The 19,878-nt window shown below is 34.8% G+C and overlaps 1 protein-coding gene across 10 annotated transcripts in view; it reads left to right on the top strand.

Annotated features, from left to right (window-relative positions):
• ZNF236 (zinc finger protein 236) overlaps positions 1-19,878 on the top strand; it is an 85,491-nt gene that overhangs the window by 16,026 nt on the left and 49,587 nt on the right. For 7 of the 10 annotated variants that reach the window (XR_004842360.1, XM_035896928.1, XM_035896926.1 and 4 more), the window contains 7 exons: positions 1,290-1,468; positions 4,598-4,722; positions 7,991-8,163; positions 10,554-10,700; positions 12,638-12,709; positions 17,457-17,660; positions 19,187-19,415. Coding sequence is in view for 9 of the 10 variants with exons in the window: in XM_035896928.1 (XP_035752821.1) it covers positions 1,290-1,468; positions 4,598-4,722; positions 7,991-8,163; positions 10,554-10,700; positions 12,638-12,709; positions 17,457-17,660; positions 19,187-19,415 (1,129 nt within the window). In the remaining variant the exon portion in view is untranslated. Of the gene's footprint in view, positions 1-589; positions 674-1,289; positions 1,469-4,597; positions 4,723-7,990; positions 8,164-10,553; positions 10,701-12,637; positions 12,710-14,625; positions 14,765-17,456; positions 17,661-19,186; positions 19,416-19,878 lie in introns of those variants that run through there. The other 3 variants (XM_035896927.1, XM_035896925.1, XM_035896930.1) reach the window with 3 other exon arrangements.

Raw genomic sequence — 19,878 nt, 5'->3', positions numbered from 1 at the left:
GAGTCCAGTAATAAAGATCTCCAAGTTAGATTAAACAAGTAATTTTTGAGGTAGTACTTCATTTCATTAAAGGACTTCAGATTTTTGTGCGGAAATGTTCTCTGGCAATCTTGCAGATTTTTTGCTTTTCCAGACTTAAGGAACAAATCTATTGTCAAAGCATTTTAAAAATAGCACTGCATATCTTTGTTCCTCTTGATTAAAACATTCTTGTAAATATCTTTATTTAAATGAACAGTATTTTTTTTTTCTCCTTGTTGATCGTTCAAGGAAGAAAAAAAAAGGGGGGAGCATAAAAAAACATTTCCATTTGCAGTGATGATTACAATTACTGAAAAATGAACAGAGATGAAAACTGTCTGAAGTTACTTATGCACACCAATAAAGAACATATAGCAGATGCATTGCCAAAGAGATGGTGAATATTTTTAGGTATTTAGTCTTAACTCTCTGCTTAGCTTTTGTAAAGTAAAGATACACTGAGAAATGAAATTAATGGTTTTGAAAAGCAAAAGGAAGTCAAATAAATGCAGAGCTTTTAGTTTTCATTGAACCAATATTTGACTTTAACTCTTCCTCTAAATTTCAGAGAAATGGCAGTGCTTTTGCATTAAACATGACAAGTATGATTTCCATTCTAAATGACATGGAATACTAAAGTAACTGGAAAGTGGTATGTTTAACACTGCTGTAAAATTAATGGATTGAAGTGATATCTGTCAAAAACATTGTGTCCCTATTTATGTCTGTTGTCTTTCTGTGACAATAGCTTAAGAAAAGTCAGTAGTAGCTGTGGTGGGGTTAGTGTTAAAAAGTAAGTGGCAATTTGTATCATTTTAACCAGTAAAAGTGTAAAATCCCTGCATGTACCAGTTAAGATGTTTCTGCTTAGAAAGTAGTATCTTTTACAAATGTTTATATATACCATAGCATAATGGCACTGAGGTAAGTTTTTATATGTATCTCGAACTAGCCTGCCAAAGAAATAGGGAGTGGTGGTGAGGGTGGTACTGAACTGCTTGTTTCTGCTAACATAGGGATTTCTTCAGAATTCAGTTTCAGTGGAGTTTCTTAAAATATAAATATTACCATAAGCTTGCAGTGATTATTTTTCATGATTTATATTATGGGGCTCATAAACTTTTTTCACTTGTGTACTTTTATTGCTGCTTGCTTCCAGCTGCCAATGTCCATAGAAGGATACATTTGTCTCCTTGAGCAAAGCTTGTGTGCAAGAGTTCCACTGTTTGGGAGTCTTTTGAAAAATCAGTCTCTATTATCTCTTTCAGAATCTTATCTGTTCAGAGTGTGGAGATGAATTTACTTTACAGAGTCAGCTGTCCATACACATGGAAGAACATCGTCAAGAATTGGCAGGCAGTAGGATCCACAGCTGCAAATCTTGCAAAAAGGAATTTGAAACTTCCTCACAGCTGAAGGAGCATATGAAAACTCACTATAAAATAAGGTGACAATCATGGGATTATAACAAAATAAGCAGATGTTACTTTTACGGTCGTAGCTGGGGGCAGCAAGAATAGCATTTTCAGTCAGCAAAGTACTGCGGTCTATGCAGATAACAGCATACCAAAAAAAAGAAATTATGAAATGGCATTTGCTTTTTAAAACCTTGGTAAAGTAGGTGGTTATTTTTTGAGACTTTTTTTTTCTGTTTTCATATTTAGGCACCCATGAGAAGCATAGTTCCATCTGCTAGCTATGTGTAATCACAGGCAAAGTTTTTCTGATACAGAGTGCTTTTTGAAGTGTGTTTTATGTGTGATTTTAAAGGCTAATGGCAGAATATTGAAGAAAATGTATACTAATTTTACATAGTAGTTATTGTAGTTGCAAAAATTCTAACGCTTACCTTCTGCAAAGAAATCAGTTTTTCCTTGCAGATTAATTGTCTTTTGGAAGTAGTCCTTACCACAGCTGGCTGCGAGTTTCTTGTAAATCTGAAAAAGCACAAAATGAAGGAAAAAACCAGGCCTAATAAATGCTGTTCTTGCTTTTGGTGAACATATGTCCTGGTCTTCCTTTCAGCTCTCTAGTTTAACTTCACTTTTTAGGAAGGTGAAAATTACTTTAAGTTAGAAGAAAGAAAAACTTACTTCTGTTGGTTTAGTTTGTACATGAAGAAGGCCTAAGGTTTTTGACAGATGATCTCTCTTTTAATCTTTACTCTCTTTCTATAAAAGACATATGGGAAAAATATGTATTTAAAAACGAGAAATATTGGGCATTTCCAATTATTTTTATTAGCAGATGATGCAGGTTGTGAGATCTTAGTAATCGTGTTCCAGAAGGTTTAAGAAAGTATTATTGTAGATTTCCATTTGCAAACTGAAAATTTAGGTAAAGTTGTTATGTTTCTATTGAGTTATATGATAATACACACAAAAAATGTTCATGTTGTGCACATCTCCTGTGTAAGTTGGGATAAATAAATAAGAATGAGTGAATCTAATATGATTGCTGTGATTTTGAGAGAGTATTATGCATACTGCATTCTGATATGAATGAGATATAAGTGCTCCATGAGAATGTCTTTATTTTCATAAACTTGGATTATTTCTTTATATATGAGATTCACCTTATTTACCAGTTCTGATGTAGAAACATGTTGCATTTGTATTCAAGAAACTAGTGTCCATAATGGTGCTTTACTGTCCTTTCACCAGTGGTACCAATACAACCCGTGTATGTGAGCCACATTCATGAATTGCATAAGTGATCCCCCTCCACCTTCTGTGTTTCAGTAGAAATTATTTTGAAAGCAAAAATGTGGACATTGTGATTTATCTTTTTTTTTTTAATTTACTGTTTGACACAATCCTCTCATGTTGTTCAAATGAATTATGAAAAGTTAACATTTGACCTAATGTGTCTGACTGTATATAAAGTTCAAAGACCTACATCAGTAATTAAAAATCTTACTATTTGATTCCTGGTTTTCATTGTAAAATAGGTGTCAAAAAAATTTCAGGACTATGAAGAGCCTTGTTCCCTTAAGTTTTTTTCATAAAGTGGTTGCACTTTTCCTCCCCCAAAAGGTGTTTATTTTGTTTGAAACATTTGAATGGAAAACTATTACAAAGTTACAATTTAAATTTAGTATCTAACTTCTGCTGAAAAGAAAATGGTCATTAATAACTCTAAATGAGGGAATACGGTAGAAGGTGATCTGATCTTGAAGGATTGTCCCTGCAGTTGTCTCCAAATTAGAAGTTATTTCTTTTATTAAAATGCCACAGCTATAGTTGAAACAGATGTTGCTGCTCATCAGAGAGCATTTTCTGACCATCAGGCTGGTCTAGATCTGTCCTGAGGTGGAAAGAAGAGGTTCTAACATCTGTGCTGTTCTCTCTCCTGCTCTTCAATCTTCAGTTGATTTTACTCTGGATACTTCAGTAAATTTTGATAGATATAATTAATATGTAAAAATAAAATATATTACCCAAACTCTGTGCTCGCTCTGCAAGAGTATAAAAAGAGCTTAAAAACTCATGTAATATTTGTTTGAAGTAATTGGAAGGGAATATGTGCTTTCCTCTAAATATACACTGAATATCTATGTTCTCTTAAAGTAGAAAGAAGCATAATTTGAGCAGGAGTTCAATGATTTCCTGTGTTCTGCATGGACTGTTACTCCCTTGCTATTTTTTATATTGTTATACCAGCCTATGTTTCAAGGTAGTGGTGTTTCAGTTTTGTGCATCTGCTCTGCATTCGCTAATTCTTATTTCTCAGTTGTTCAGAAAAACACCAGGTACTTAAACTTCTACAATTTCAGTTAGCTTTAAGCAGTACTGACAAGCTGGATTACTGTATATGTAAATACTCAGGCACTATGGAAAATGTGGAGTGCTCTAGATACCATATTGCCTTGTGGTTTCACCTTCTTTAGCTGAGTTGTAATGGTCTTTTCATATCCCCTAAGTTTTTGGCTTTTCTTTTTTTTTCCAGCATAAAATCAGTTGTTTTTTGTGCGTTGCTGTTTTTCAGCAGTCATTTAAGCTAATTGGGTTTTTTTGTTGAAAAATGAATTATGGGAGTTTATATAATCTGTTACCATGTCTCCATGGAGACTGTGATTTGTATTTGAGGAGCAGTGGTGAATATTTGGGTTGTTAAATTCTTAACCTGTTTTTCTTAGATCTCAGCAACATCATTTCTGCTCTAGTTCATGAGATCTTCCTATTCTAGTTAAGAACAAGTCTCTTCTGTGTTCAGGCAAAAGAAATGAAGTTGCAAGTTGAAAGTTCCCATCAAAATAGTATTTGCGAAGTCACTGTATACTTCTAGCAGAAATTGCAGGGAAAATGTCTCTAGAGAACCTCTTCAGAAGTATCAATTTTGTTACAGAAATGACTGTAAAATTCTTGGTGTTTGTAGACCCTTAGAAAAGTGCTCCGTTTACATTCTTCTTTTAGCATCATTAAAAAGTTTGATTTTTTTACTGTTGCAGCTGATACTATCATCAAATTTACACTGTGTGTTAAAAATGATCAGGTAAAATCAGCTTCTTAAAAATAATGTTTAATATTAGGATTAAGAGGATTTTATTTAACTTCCCTTTTTTTTTTTATGACAGAGTATCAAATACCAGATCTTATAATAGAAATATTGACAGAAGTGGGTTTACCTATTCCTGTCCTCACTGTGGAAAGACGTTTCAGAAGCCGAGTCAGTTAACACGACATGTTAGGATACACACAGGTAAGACTGTGGAAGGAATTATTTTAGTTTGCATTTGTTTTACAAAATGCAATTCATCTGTGAAATGCTAAGTATTTTTCTCCCAGTTAGGACTTGAAATAGTATTAATGCATCTGGCTCATTAGATGCTGTTACCTGTTGGTTTAAAACACCCTTTATGTAATTCCTTTGCTTAGGAAATTTATATGCTTTTAAAAACCTGTTTCTAGTGACATACATCTGGAAATTTTAAGTACTGTACAGGTTTCATTTGTTACAGAATACCAATTTTACTATTTAAAGTTTCAATGGGCCCTAAAATTGGAACACCTAGATAAGGGCCAGTCAGTTACTCTAAATAAGATCTTGCATACTCTATAGAGAACAGGTTCTAAAATTTACAATCACAAAAAGGGTAGAAATATATGAGAATGAAGAATACTGCTAACATAGTGGCCTGGCTTTGGTTTTTCGATTGATTTATTTAACGCTGCTGCCATATGTTTTCTGTACTTACTTTAATTGCCATTTCAATGAACTTGCGAGGTGATAAGCCTTGATTGTAATTTTGATACTTGAAGAATAGCAAGTGACTATTCAGTTTTGCAGAAAGAATAGCAGATAGTTTTTGCAAAATTACCGTAATAAATATGTGCATTTGTTTAATCCTTAAGCAATTGAAATAAGTAAAAAATGCTAAGTATAAAATAATACAAAATTTTTTTAAATGTACAGAGGACTGTAAGAATAGTTCTCAAGTTTTAACCAGACATTCATAACATAGCATAAGTTTGGCTTTAAACAAAACTTCAATTAAAGGTGCTCCAGTGATGTGCAATATATATGTATTTTTTACCATGTGAATAAATTGCTGTTTGTCTATTTTTTAGCTAATTAAAGCAGTAAACTACGCAAGTGTGCAATTTTGTTTGTATTAGCAGTCTGTTCAGACAGCGATGTGACGAGTTGTGATGTACAAGAATGTCTTTGTTTGCCAAGGGAGAAATTAAAATTCTGTTGCATGACTCTTTCTTAGGAATCTTTTTAAGCTTTAGTTGTAAAACAGTAACACAAGAGGTCACCCTTGTACCTGCTTTAAAAGTTGCCTCAATGTAATATCCAAATAAGGTAATTGAAAATTAACTTCCTTATTTTAGAGTTTTTGTATCTATTTGATACATTATTTTAGCTTATTCTAGTAATAGTTAAAGAAACAAGATTAGAGTTGTTTGAGGACACTTTTCTAAAGCTTAAAAAAGTTCAAGGGCATTTATAGTTCTTTTGAAGAGTAAGAAGACATTTGTCTATTGGGAAACCAGAGACAGAAAATGTCTCAGTCTGCACATGATGGTAGGTCATTTTAAGTTCCAAGTAGCTAGCAAATACTCATTTAATTTGTGAAGTATGTTATTACTTTAAATCTGCAGACAGTCTTGTTTGGCATCCAATTGCTTGATGTACTGTAAAATATGTAGGAAAGAACAACTCGGCTTTAAAGCTTTTAGAGTACTTAAATCTGTAATTGTTAAAAGAGCTTGTCTGTGCCACATGTGCAGCATTACATTAGTGTCTTCATTGCAATACGTTTTTTGTTCATAGCTATTAATTTCAAGCACTTACACCCTTTGCAAAAAGAAAAAAAAAATAAGTCTCAGGGATTGCAAATCTGTATTTCATTAAGCTATACTTGAGAAATACAGAAATTCCACATTTCTACACTATAATTAAGATTTAGTTTTTATAATGAAATTCACTTAGATAGGCAAACTTAACCTGAAGTAATACTTCTATGTGTCCACCAGCAGCTATTAGTGGAAGCTAAGCATTTTACCTATGAAAGCCCGATATGAATTTTGTCACTATTTCAAGATCGGACTCTCTGTTCTGTATTTTAATCTATATTAAAAAAATACACAGTTAAAACATGCAGACCTTAAAGCATCTTTAAAAGCCATAAGTAGCAGAACAGAAAATATACGTTCCTTCAGTTGATACTGTGGGAGTTATGTGCTTGTAATCTATTTAAGAAAATAGCTGCTTTTATTTCAAACAATGTAAATTTAATTAAGAATTAATAATTTTAAATGAGATGTAATTACAGCTATATAATTAGAAGTCATACAAAAATACTCATTAAAACTGCTTTAGTGTTTGTAATATTTAGCACACTTACTGGTGTAGCAGACAATGTGCAACATGCTTATAGTGGTTTTGCTATAGAGCTGTACAAAGGCAAAGTGTTAAATGGTCTGAGAGTCCTGGAGTTACCACTGTTTCACTAAAAGGAAAAAAAAAAGGGGTAATACTGAGTTTGCAGTGGAGATTTCCAATAGTCAATTAAGACACATGGTAAATAAGAAACTGAACTTTGTTCTTAGTATCTGTGTTTAAAATATATAGCTTTTTAATATGTTAATGCAGTTCTATTACTTTTTGTCACTTAGAATTTCTGGTGAGTTTTTCATGGTTAATCTGGTGTTCATGTACAAATAACTGTGAGTATGCACAGCATTGAGAACAGCAAAATCAGGAAATAGTGATAGAGCATTCCTGTGAGAATATTGCCTGGATTTTCTTTAATGGTCAGTAGTAATAACACATTCCAGGTTTTAAAACTATTTTTGAGCAGGGCTATACAATATCTCAGATAATAAAAACATTGATTTATTGCAAATTTTCAGGAAGTGGTTGCAAAGAATGAATGGCTATTAAGATTTATTGGGGAGCGGGAACCATAAGCAATCTTTTACAGTGTTGCTTTAAGACTTTTTAATTTTAGACTAAATAAAAGGTTAGATTTTTGACATTTATTACTGTCCATTTCACCCTCTGCTACCCTGTTTGTTTCTGTGCAGGTATACGCATTTTATAGGATTTGGTGTAAAAGAATGGTGTATGTGGTTTGGGGTTTTCTTTTCTTTTCATGGCATTTTTTCATAGCAACTTCTGAGGTCTTCCAAATCACAAGTTGAGGGAAGCTGTTCTAAATAATTGTTTTGTATAAGTTTCATTTATTTCACACATTTTAACTGATCATCATCAGCTAGGTCATAAAAATTTTTCACAAAGTTACATCTTTACTGGAGCAGATGCTGAGATTGGTGGTCAAGGTAAACAATTTCATTGTCAAAACACCTAATAACATGTTTCTGCGTTTCTATGTGTGTATGTACAGATATCTATATGCAGTATTTTATTTTAACTGATATAATTTTTCATTTAGATACAGGAAACTACTAATACTTATTTAAAGCCCCTCACCCCACATCCTTATTTTTTTCCGTTTCAGGTGAAAGACCTTTTAAGTGCAGTGAATGTGGAAAAGCCTTTAACCAGAAGGGGGCATTGCAGACCCATATGATCAAGCACACTGGTGAAAAACCCCATGCTTGTGCCTTTTGTCCTGCAGCCTTTTCTCAGAAAGGCAATCTTCAGTCACATATACAGAGAGTTCATTCAGAGGTAAATACAATTATTCATAAAGTGGTTGGTGATAATATACTGCTTATTTCATTTTCATTATTTAAATTATCCTGTTTGCTATTCCTATGCTCTCTGGTGCTTTCTACAGCCAGTATAGGTTTACTGCTATAGTATAGATTCTAGTTTGTTGATTTTACCTGCAAGCTTTCCTAAAATAGCTTAATCTGAATACATCTGACTGAGGATAAGTAGCAAAACCTTCTTTTACCATTGTCTTTTCAATACATTGATAGATTAATAAATTATTAGTGGGCTTAAGTGTATAAAAATGTACCTGTGTCAGTCTTGGGAGAACGAGGGCTAGAATCAGATGAAAGTAAGCCAAAAGCAGCAAAGCAGAAAATCGTGAAAAGGAAATTAAGGCCAAGCAGCAACCCTCTAACTCCATCATAGAGTATACTTGTAATTTATCTTTGAAGTATATATCTTGCAGCCTTTTTTGGAGGTTTTTCAGTTACAAAATAAGATAAAAAACGTTGTCTCAGACATCTTAATTTTGCTGATTTTTTTTTTTTCTTTTTTGTGACAGACAATTTCTAAGCTATAATCTAGCATATAATCTTCTGAGCAATGATGGCTATGCAACTTTGTTCAGTAATTTCCTTGCTGACTTTAGTGATTTGTGGTTGGAAATACCTGTAGAAAGAAACCTAGTTTTGATTTGGAAGGTATAAACCGAAACAGATAGAGGCAGCTATTCTTTTTCTTGTGTGTCAACCCTTCCCCCTGCAGGTTATCATCTCTGCTCTCACTCCTTCCCTTAACTCTGTCTGAAATTTGCTTTCTTCTTTTCCATTTTTGTGTTACAACGATAGATCTTATTTATTGCATTTTTTTTTTACTGAGGATTCTTTTAGAGTGTTAGTTTCTTACTTTTAGGATGTAGTCCTTCATTGAATATGTCCTAGTGTTTTGTATTAAACCATAAGTTTACATTCTATATGACTTTCTGTGACTAGTCTTCCTCACTGATCACAGCTCCCTATATGCGATAGCTTTTGATACATAAAAAATGCAGCAACATTAATTTCATAATTTACATTGATTATTTTTTTTTCAGTGTTACAAGATTGTTGGGGATCAAGCCAAAAATATTTTTCACTTTTTTCTCTGTTACTCTTGGTTTTTTGTAAGAAAAAAAAACCCACCCAACTAAGTTGTGGGATAAAGGACTTTAAATAAATGCTGCCTCTTGATCACGTCTTTTGCTGTGTTTTGTGATCCTGAGCCTACATTCCAGTTACTGCTTTGGCTCATGTGTTGATTTCTTTTTTTTCTTGCTGTTGCTGTGTTTCCTTCAATACTGCATGCAGAACTCTATTAATTCTTCATCTTATTCTGAGACAGTCACAAAATAATGTTACAGGTGATAATGAAACAGGTTGATTCTCACTTCATGTATTGCTGTTTACTCGTATTTTATTAGTTGATACCTCTTTCTGAAAGTTTTGTTACCAGTTTAAGCTAATGTCAGAAAGTACAAAATTCTGTACTACATTGCAAGCAGCATATCTTCTTTTGAAGACTTTGTTGTTCTGTACACTGCAGTGGTTCTTACTGCTGTGTGGTAGACTGAGGAAGAGGGGGAAGTGAGGATGCGAGGATGCTTGGAATCTGCAAATTTAGCAGCTTTCATTTCCTCAACCCCTTGGCCTGAAAGTCCCAAACAAGCTGCTGCTGATCAATTTCTCATCCTGTGTGTTCAAATTCAGTTCAAGCTATATATTAAACTTACTTGACCTTCACTGTGTTGTTTTTTTGGTGTGTGTGTTTGTGTTTTGGTTTTGTGTTTGGTTTTTTTTTCCGTGCAGACCCTATGGCCTTTGGCCCAATCTATCTTACCTTCATTCTACTTTGACCTGAAAACTGGATTTTATTTTTTCTTGGAAGTTTATAAAAGATACATTTGCAGAAGTAAATAGAAGAGACCCAAAATTTAAAGATAAATTATCTGCATTTTTTTCTCTTCATTTTTGCAAACTTCCATTTGTATTATGTATGATGTTACATTTTCAAGCACATCTTAAGTGATAAAGTTGCGTTTTGGTTTTGTTTCTAAGTGTGTAATGGTAGGAAATTGTAAGGAGGGAAAAGTCTGAGGCCTCATGCCAGATGACATTTGTTTTGCTCTCTGGTGCTTCCCAACGTTGAGAAGTGGTAATAGGAGGTGAGTCATGCACGTAGATTACAGTTGACTTGATATCCGAGAGATACCAGACCGATTCCATAAAGGAATATCAGTAACTTGGAAAAATAAGCTATTTTAGCTCCCCTAACCCCATAGTATATGTTATGTGGATAAATAATGAAAAATATAGAATTTGGTAGATTTAGGGGAAGTTTACTTAACTTTTTTTGCTTTACTGAAGGTGAAGAATGGCCCTACATACAACTGTACAGAATGTAGCTGTGTCTTCAAAAGCTTGGGTAGTTTGAATACACATATCAGCAAGATGCACATGGGTGGTCCACAGAATTCTGCAAGCTCTTCAACAGATGTATCTCATGTTACATCGGTAAGCTTTGCTTGGTATATTGTGGAAATGCCTTTGAGAGTTTAATCAGATCTGTATCTTAATTCCAGTAATTCTTCAGATAGGTTAGAACTAAAAGACTGTAGTTGTTTTCTGTCTTTTTAAAGTCTTGTGTCATTATTGGAGTTGATTTGCATTATTAAATATTGGCAGAATGTAAATTGGCCAAGTATATGCAAAAAAGGATTTACAATTTGAGGGTTTAGATGAAAATACAACATTTTATTCTACAGCTAAGTAAAATATAATTCTGGTCCTTACAGATTGAGTGCAGAGGAAAGGTTTGCTCCCCAGATAACGTAAAAATAATTATGAAGTTTTGCTGGAACAGTGAAATGTGGAGCTATTCAAATTATATCTTAGTTTAAACTCATTTTCAGAAATTGTTTTTATAATCCTAGTCCATATAAAGACGTAATGGATTCTTCTGAGTATTTCTGATAACTTGTTCTAATTGTTAGCTTCTTACCTGACAGATCATAAAGGAAAAATCTTAGCTTTATTGGAAGTACTGAATGTTGGTGTTTTTTCTTTACCGAGATACAAGAAGCTAAATTTCAGAAAATGCTTCTGGTGTCATAAGACTATTTTATTTTTTGAGCAAGTGCATATTTAATGTATCATAGTACATTTTTTTTTCTTTGACTAGAACTATCTTTTCTACCTTTATTCCACTCTGTTTAGCTTCATTTCTTAACTTTTATGCTTTAAAGGTCAATGGATGATAAGTAATGCCAGACTTTGAAGAGGAGGGTTAAAATGTAAAGTCTCGATTTCATTATGCAGCTGTATCTTGTTGAAAGCGAGTGTCTAGTAGTGTTGTTTGGAGAACCATTTTTCTTTTTTAGATCTCATGAAGTTTTTTGTATGGCAGATGCTATTTGTCTCTTCAGGTTAACTAAAAGAAAAAAAGGATTAATGTGTCCTATTTGCTTGCAAGTACATAGAATCTCTATATCTTTGTACATCTCTACATTCATAAGCCTAATCTTAAAAGCTGAAAGGAAAAGGATTAAAGAATTCCTTCATGCTACCTCATGTTTACTTTCCCTGTCCAGCTGTGTTTTTCTTGTTTTGGTTTGCTTGAGTATTTTGCATTTGCATTGTGTATTGATATTACAGAAATGTGTTGTTACTGTCTTTGCTGCATGCATAGTTCTCTGCTTGCATGAAGGAGAGGGAAAACAAAGAATACCTCTATACAACAGTGTAAGCAGAATCAGACAAAAAATTTTCTTTCTTAAAAGAAATGCCAAGAAGTTTAACAAGGAAGAACAAAGATAATAACTGACATGTCAGTTGCATATTAAAAGAGTATTACACTTCTTATTTTTAATTTTATATATTAAACTGCAGAGATTTAATGATTGATTGATTCTTATTGCTATAGAAAGATGGTACATTCTTAGATTAGCACTAGCTTTCTTATTTTAGAACTGGCTTCCTCATGCTGCTCAAAGCTTGCAGAGCTGCTTGAACAACAAATCTCCAGTATAATAATTCTGTTCTGAAGTTTGTGATCGGTCCCTGTTGTCCCTTGTTTATACACCTGGGAATGAACATGATTATGTCCCTCATACAACAGATTCCAAAAGTTGAAGTCTCCTGAAGTGCTGTGCTACGAAAGAATGCATTCTTGTGTGATACATGATTGTAAAATATGCCTACTGTAAGGTTGTTATTTGTCTTTTGCTGCAGCAGTGCTTTTAACTTGTGTTTATTTGATATATATATATAAACTATGAGGCAACATTAGTGATTCTAGGTAGTTATATCTCTCCCATAGTCTCATTTTTTTTTCTGTCCCTAATCTCCATGCTGTGAGAAAATGAACTGCACTACTTTTGTGTGTGATGTTAGCCATGTTTTTCTTCTTTTTGTACAAAGGCTTAAAATACTTTATTTTCATTTCTTTGTAGGACTCTGTCACCCAGCCTTTAACTACATCCCCTGCGAATCTTTTGCAACCTGTTGATAGCAAATGGAAGAATGTGAGTGTATAGTTTCTGTCATATTTTTGTGTCAAGGCTAAAAGTGGGAGAAACTTTACAGGATTTTGTAAGCTTTCATTTAACTGGTGGAAAAGGATATTCAGTGGTCCTTTGTGATAAGTTGATCAGCTAATATGTGAAGGCAAACTTCTTGGTGAATGCAGCTGATTATTTAGGAATGGAACAGGTCTTGAATGGATTCTATTCCCTCATTCATCATGTGGTCATGATTTTGCACATAATTCTGTTCATTAGGCCTTCAAAATGAAGGCAAATAATTCTCCTGTACAAAAAGACCAGAGGAGAATAAGGACTCTCATAAATACCGGAATATCCTGCCCCTCTAAACTTTACTTCACAGAGTTACCATGGTTTGGGTGGAGGGAGAAGGAGCTGTGTTTGATGCTGGTTGGAATTGAGGAAGCAAAGGAACTGTGGGGCTCAGGAGGAGCCTGCGGGGCCGGGGAAGGATGATGCAGGGCTGGCTTTCTGGAACCCCGTGGCAAGCAGTCTTGATGTGCCAGTAACAGTGAGAGCATTAGTGTGTGTGGTTGCAGCTATGTTGTTTGTCAGCTGTAGGTTGCAGCATGGTATCTTAGTGACAAACTAATTTAGTGACTTGCATTCCCCCCCCTTCCCAACCTCAGCCACTGATTATCTTCTCATACACTAGCATCCACAAAACCAGGGACTAGGAAATGTGGCAGTATTGGTTTGAGGTCACCATAACCAGTCCATCCACTTTTTTTTTTTTATCTTTTACTGTGACTTCAGTGTTCCAGGACCAGTTAACCTAAAGTAGAACAGAACTGATGTGAACTAATTAATTACTGATGTTTGCTGTATTAAATAAATAGTTATACTATGTTTCTTGCAAGACTTTAAAACGACTTTAAAAAGTATTAAAAATGGCTGTTCTTCAAAAGCAGTTTATTTTAAGTATTTTTTCATTTTTTTTAACCAATTGAAATTGTTTTCCTTGGTAAGGAGTGGTATCATAGGTGGTGCCTGTTTTTTAGTGGGGGCTGTCTGTGTGTGTGAAAGCTGAAAAGAAGGTAATCATCAATTGTACCACATTGTGTGGTTCCCTGTACTTGATGCAGAGTTGCCAGGTTTTTCCCCAGTGAGAGGTGCCAGTTGGGAGCAATGGATCCTATTGCCCCCTCCTCCTAGAACTGCCTGGTGTTCTTGGCTACCAAGTGGGTGAACTGGTAAAGTTCCATCCTTAGTCTTCGCATCTTCAAACCTGTTTCTTCTCCAGAGAATGACTTTGTAACTGCTGAGCCACCAAGCAGTTTAAGTGTGAACCTTTACAGAGTCAACTTCAGCTGACGTGTAGGGGTCTAGGAAACCAAGCAAGGAGACGCCTGACTTTCTAGTCTAGCTGTTAGAGCAGAAACTTGAATTCTGCTTCCTCTTGCTAGGGACCTTCTATTTTTACAGTAGTAATGATGTTCTGTAACATGTACAGGAATCTTAGAGAAAATGCATTGGCATGACCTCAAAACTAATGCAGACAGGCCTCAATGCTAAGGTGAATTGGCAGCAATTTTGTTACGTGTTTTCAGATATTTCTCCTCCGATATTCTGTCTGTTTGTTTCCATGCCTTCAGATGCACAGCCTGCTTGCTTGTGTACAGCTGCTGTTCATTTGTTGAACTAGATTCCTCCATGGGACTGTACCATGTATCTCATAAAGTTTTAAGAAAATGTATCAGTACTTTTATTTAGTGTTAGCTTTTTGGTAAGTAGAGCTAGTTGCATCCTTAATGATTCTTCCTTTTTTTTTCTTGTAACAGAGGTGATAAAAAGCAGGGATGTGTTTTGTATTTTCAAATAGAATGATGTACTAAAATCAATCTGAGGCACCATGAGTGATTTTTAAAACTTTCTGACAGAACTTGTAAAAGAGGTGCGCAGGGAATCACCACTGTTACTGTGTTTCTGATGGAGTCCCTTGGAAATTAATTCTTGACCCTACACTACTTAATATTTTATTGGTGACCTGGAAGAAAATATAACATCATCATGGATCAGGATGATACAAAGACTGAGGTAATTTATGAAGAGGACAAATCACTGATACAGAGTGATCTGGATTTCTTGGTGAGCTGCGTGTACCAAGCAGTTCTGATATGGCCAAGAATAAAATCACATACAGAAAAACAGGAAAAGTAGGCCATTTTCAAGGATTTTAAATTCCTCTTATAAATAGGGATGAAAGACGTAATAATTGATATATCAGCTAAAAGTGAGGTTTTCCTTGCCTGGAAAGAATAGTTTTAGTCTCTTTATTTAGAGAAGAAACTTCACATAGAACTGAAGAGATTGCATGTCCTCCGTATTTCATTCTGGTAGTTTTTGCTTTTGTTGGTTGTCTGTAGTGTTCACTATTCATGAACTGTATTCAAAAGATACAGGAGGAAGCAGAGCCGTTGAGAATTCTTAAAGTATGATATGATGTGTTTTACTACTGAAGAGATTCAAGGTCCATTATCTATTTTGCCCATCGGATAAAATATTTAAGGATCACTTGATCTGCTGGTTAAAATAAAAAGGAAAACTCTGTAATCTCTTTAATAGAGAAGAGTAAAAAGTTTTGAGGGTTGAAGCTAGCCAAATTCACACTTTGAAGTAAAGGATGGAATTTTAGTGTGGACAATTTACTGTTGACGCAACTTGTTGAAGTTGGATAGGAACAGAAAAAGTTACCACAATAAATTACTTGATTTAAAGAACTGCCATAATTTCTGTACAGTTACTTTACTTGAAGGAGTAATTCATTCAGAGCAGTCACGTGGTCTGTGTTATGCAGCAGATCAGACAGACTAAGGGTGATCAAAAGGTCCATTATTCTAATTGAACAAACGTGGAATTATGAAGTAGTAATAAAACACCTTATTCTCTGTGCTGCTTTTCAAATCGGTTATTGAAGTGAGACTTACAGAGACTTCTGAAGCTTTTTATAACTAACAGGGTGCCTTAATAGTTATGTACCAAACTTTATACAGGTGCATACATATATATTATTTTTCAAAAAAGATAACCTTCATGAGTCTGTGTATAAACTGCTGTATAATACGTGAACACACTGGCTAAATACATGTAGTACTGTAATTTTCATGTCAAAGATGATGTTGAGTAGTTCTTTCATTAACATTTCTTTTCCTCTTGCTAAAGCCTGGGAGAATTTTATAGACCTTTCAGGGTAGGCTTTCTGCTCTACTGAAGAGCTTCCTTGCATTCTGTTTCAAGAAGACAAATGAGCTGTTACACTCTTTAGCAAAACACTTTGCTTCAGTTCCTGTTTATTGCAAGAGAACAGCATGTCGTGTGTTTTATTCTGTAAAATACATATTGAAATGTCTATAGCACTTTTGCTAAATTGGAATCTGAAGAGATGGAGTCTTTCCATCTGTCCCACTGGTGAGGTGAAAAAAGATGAACTAATGGTTAAATCAGCAAAATAGCAAGTGCTGCTCTTTCATGCATGCCAGAGAAATGAGATAAGGGTTTGTTTTGTATCGTCTCATGAGAAGGCATTAAGAATACTTCATCAAATTCAGAGGATATGATTCAAGTCAAGCTAATTTTTCTTAACATATTTCTTTGTAACCATCCTTAAATACTGTGGCAGTGTCATTTTACCTGTCCAGTGTAATGTGTCAGTATAAAGAAAACCTCAGGGGAGTGTTCAGATTGGAAGAAATATTACACATGTGAAGCCTAAGATTATTCATTGTTAAAATGATCTGAAATAAGATAGCGTTTTTTATATGCACGTGTGTGTGCGTGCGTGTGCCTGGAGGTGATTATTTTTAGAGAACAGAAGTGAATATTAGAAGCAAATACCTAGTGTGTTCTAAGAAACAGAATTATGGGGCTAGCCATTATATAAATATATATTTCTCTTTTCTGCAGTCAAATAAATGATTGAAAGCAGTTGTTTCAGTAATGGTATACTTATGGAGTCTATTTGTTATATGGAAAGGAAGTCTATAAATGAAGGGGAACAGGAGGAGTTTATTTCCGATTTTAAAAAGAAATACCAAGGCTTTTTTTAACTTTTTTCTTCGTGTTTATTACTAAGGTAGCCTAAGATACAATTATCAAATCAAAGATTAAGAAACTTGATTTTTAGACTTTAAGGTTTTTTTAGTATTTTGACACAGCTCCATAGGTATTTAAATTTTTAGAGTATAAGGAGATTCTTCTAAAGCTATTTAGAAGATTGAAAGCTGAAAGGAAAAAAGTTAGTAGTTTGAGTGTTCTGAAAAGTTTTGATGTAACAACACAAATAGTTTCATACGAAAAAATCTCAACTAATAGAAGGTTATTTTTCCAAAGGACTTGCTTTAGTTAAATGTGAACTTTAAAAAGGCAACCATGTCAGTGCCACTTACTTGGTTTGGAATTGCTTTTCATGTGGCCTCTACATGTGGAATTCAGTAATTGATACCTGTGTTTTGTAAACTGGTTGAAGCTTCAGTAGTTATGATAAATGTAATTCAAGCTGTAAGCTTACAGTTGTGCAGCATGGGAAGAGCTCCAGAAAAGGGATATACAGAAGCAATTCTTGAGTGGAGCGAGTAGACCTTTAATGGCAGACCTGTATAATCCTTATGTTTTGTACAGGTGGACGTCATCATAGTGGACAGTTAACAGACATTTCGGATATGGGAGCCGAACAGATCAGTCCACATATACTTTTCATCTTCTTTTACAAATGTGTTGCTGTCTGTTTCAGGCCACACATTTTCGGTCTCCACTTCTTCAACAGACAGAAAACCAGGTGTCTTCAGCTACTGCTCATCAGGGTCAGCAGGCTGTAACTGATGTCATCCAGCAGCTCCTTGAGTTATCAGAACCAGGTCCTGTAGAAAATAACCAGCCTCAGCAACCTGGTCAACAACTCAACATTGCAGTGGGAATTAATAGAGATATTTTGCAGGTAAGAGCTGTGTGTAAGAAATGCTTTACATTTCAGTGATTTCTTTCTTGTTTTTATTATAGTGAAATTTGTTCTCAGCATTTTCAATCATAGCAATCCTTCTGTATTTCTAAATGATTTATCAGTCAAGAAAGCATCGTAAAGATCTACTGAATGAGTATGGAATGCACCAAGATATCTTTTTGTATAGTTTTACAGAAGCAAGTTTATAAATATTGATTACATGACCTAGAAGAAAGACTTAAGTGTACACACCCATACATGGTCATTTTATTGATCCCTTTGGCTTTTTTTTTCTGTTGCCTAGAAGCAGCCTGTGGCATGTCCTTAAGTTATGCTGTGCTTAAAACATGCAACATTTGAGAGGAGAAAAATATTTGTATGTGGTTAAAAAATGAGAATGTGTAGGGGGCCTTTATCCTGTTCTAATTAATAGGGGCTATTGGAATATTTCTATTGGTGCAAAACAAATTCCTTCCTGGGTCAGATGAATGTTTTGTCTAACCCATTGTTCTGTCCTTGATACTGGCAGTAGGGGATGCTAAGTAACAGAAGAGATGCAGGGCAGTAATTCAACTGTCTATGCTTGTTCTGCAGGCTCCACTGCATAGTGGAATAGGGCAGAGAATATTCTTTAGCTATTTTTTCATCTCTAGTCTTCTAAGTACCTTTTAAATTTCCTTTTGGAAGACCTGAATGTTACATGTAGCTATGTGCCAGTTCACCATGTGCTGAGTTTTCTAATGTTGGGAATGTGATGTGTAGTTGCACCAAATTATAACACAAAATATAACTATTGTTGTGGTAGCTGTTAAAAAAAAAAAAACCAACCAAAAAAATTGGTCTTTGAGGTTGGTTCTTTAAGTTACTGTGTGAGCATCACTAGCCATATTGTTGTACAAAATAAAAATAAAATGTAATTTTCTTCCAAGCGATCAAATATCTGCACACACCTACTTAAATGTGTGTTTGAGGTCTTTGATCCAGAGCCTTTTCAGACACAAGAGTATCCATAAAGACGCCTACACTCCAGTCCCTTCCAGGCGTACATAAAAATGAGTGCATAGCTCTTGCCTTCATCAGTAGTTTTAACAAAGAGACTTTTGAGCTTTTCTAAGCCGTTCTTTGGTTTAGCATTCTTCCTTTTTTCTTCATATCATTTATGGCTTCTCCACAAGACGATGGGCTTCAAATTTGACCTTTTATGGTGAACTCTTCTCTCCTGTAATAGGCATAAGAGAGCTATATATTCCTGGCAAATGCTTGATTCTGTAGAAACAATTGGCACTTTTCTGAAAGGCAATTGTTGGCACATGTATTAATGCAGGAAATCCAACCTAAAATCTCACAGACAATCAGAAGTCAGTGTTGTGTAAGAATGCTTTTGCAAATTTGAAATCCAGCTGGAATTCTGGGAGGATGAGATTTAATTCCTTTAATTATATTTGTGTTATATCTTCTAAGAAAAGTTGGGGCAACTGTGGAATGTTTGCTTCTTAATCTAGAAGTTTTTTGTTCTCTTTTAGCAAGCTTTAGAGAACAGTGGGTTGTCTTCGATTCCCGTCTCTGCACATTCTACTGACTGCAGCCAGGCCAAGGCTCCCGGGGCCCAGGATCAGAACCCAGATGTCCAGACTCTCTCAAATCATCAGGCTGACTGTAATAACGCAGAACAAGATAAGGAGCAAGAGAGTACGGATAAACTGGATAAAAAAGAGAAAAAGGTTATTAAGAAAAAATCACCGTTTTTACCTGGTAATGTTGCCACTACTTACTACTTTTTGTGCTATAAGGACTATAGTATTTGTGGGTGTATTGATGGCTTTGTAAAGGGATTTCCCAAAACCTACTGTGGATCAGTTACAAACTTCACTTACTCTTATGCAGAACACGGTATGCATATAAGTTATGATCAATAGCATGTATAACTTTCATTATACTGATAGAAAAAAATGTTGGAATGGCATTAAGTGAAGTTACACTATTAAATCTCCTGGATTTAGATCAGCGGAGTTTTTGGAAGAGGACAAAAAAGAAAGAATGGGAATCTTTTTCCCTTTTTCCCATCATCCTTCTCTGAGAAGGATTGAGTTTTCATGGTGTGTCCCAGAGCAGAGAGTGCTTGCAAGCCCTACTCTTACTCTGTGGAAGTGAGGCCTTGCAGAGAGAGAAGTGCAGTGCTGCTGCCTGATGCAGATCTTCACTGATCTAGGCTGTG

Source organism: Egretta garzetta, unplaced genomic scaffold (assembly GCF_000687185.1).
Source record: "Egretta garzetta isolate BGI_Z169 unplaced genomic scaffold, ASM68718v1 scaffold126, whole genome shotgun sequence".
Taxonomy (NCBI): domain Eukaryota; kingdom Metazoa; phylum Chordata; class Aves; order Pelecaniformes; family Ardeidae; genus Egretta; species Egretta garzetta.
Note: the sequence above shows the minus strand (reverse complement) of the source record. Positions and strands in the feature narration are given on the sequence as shown.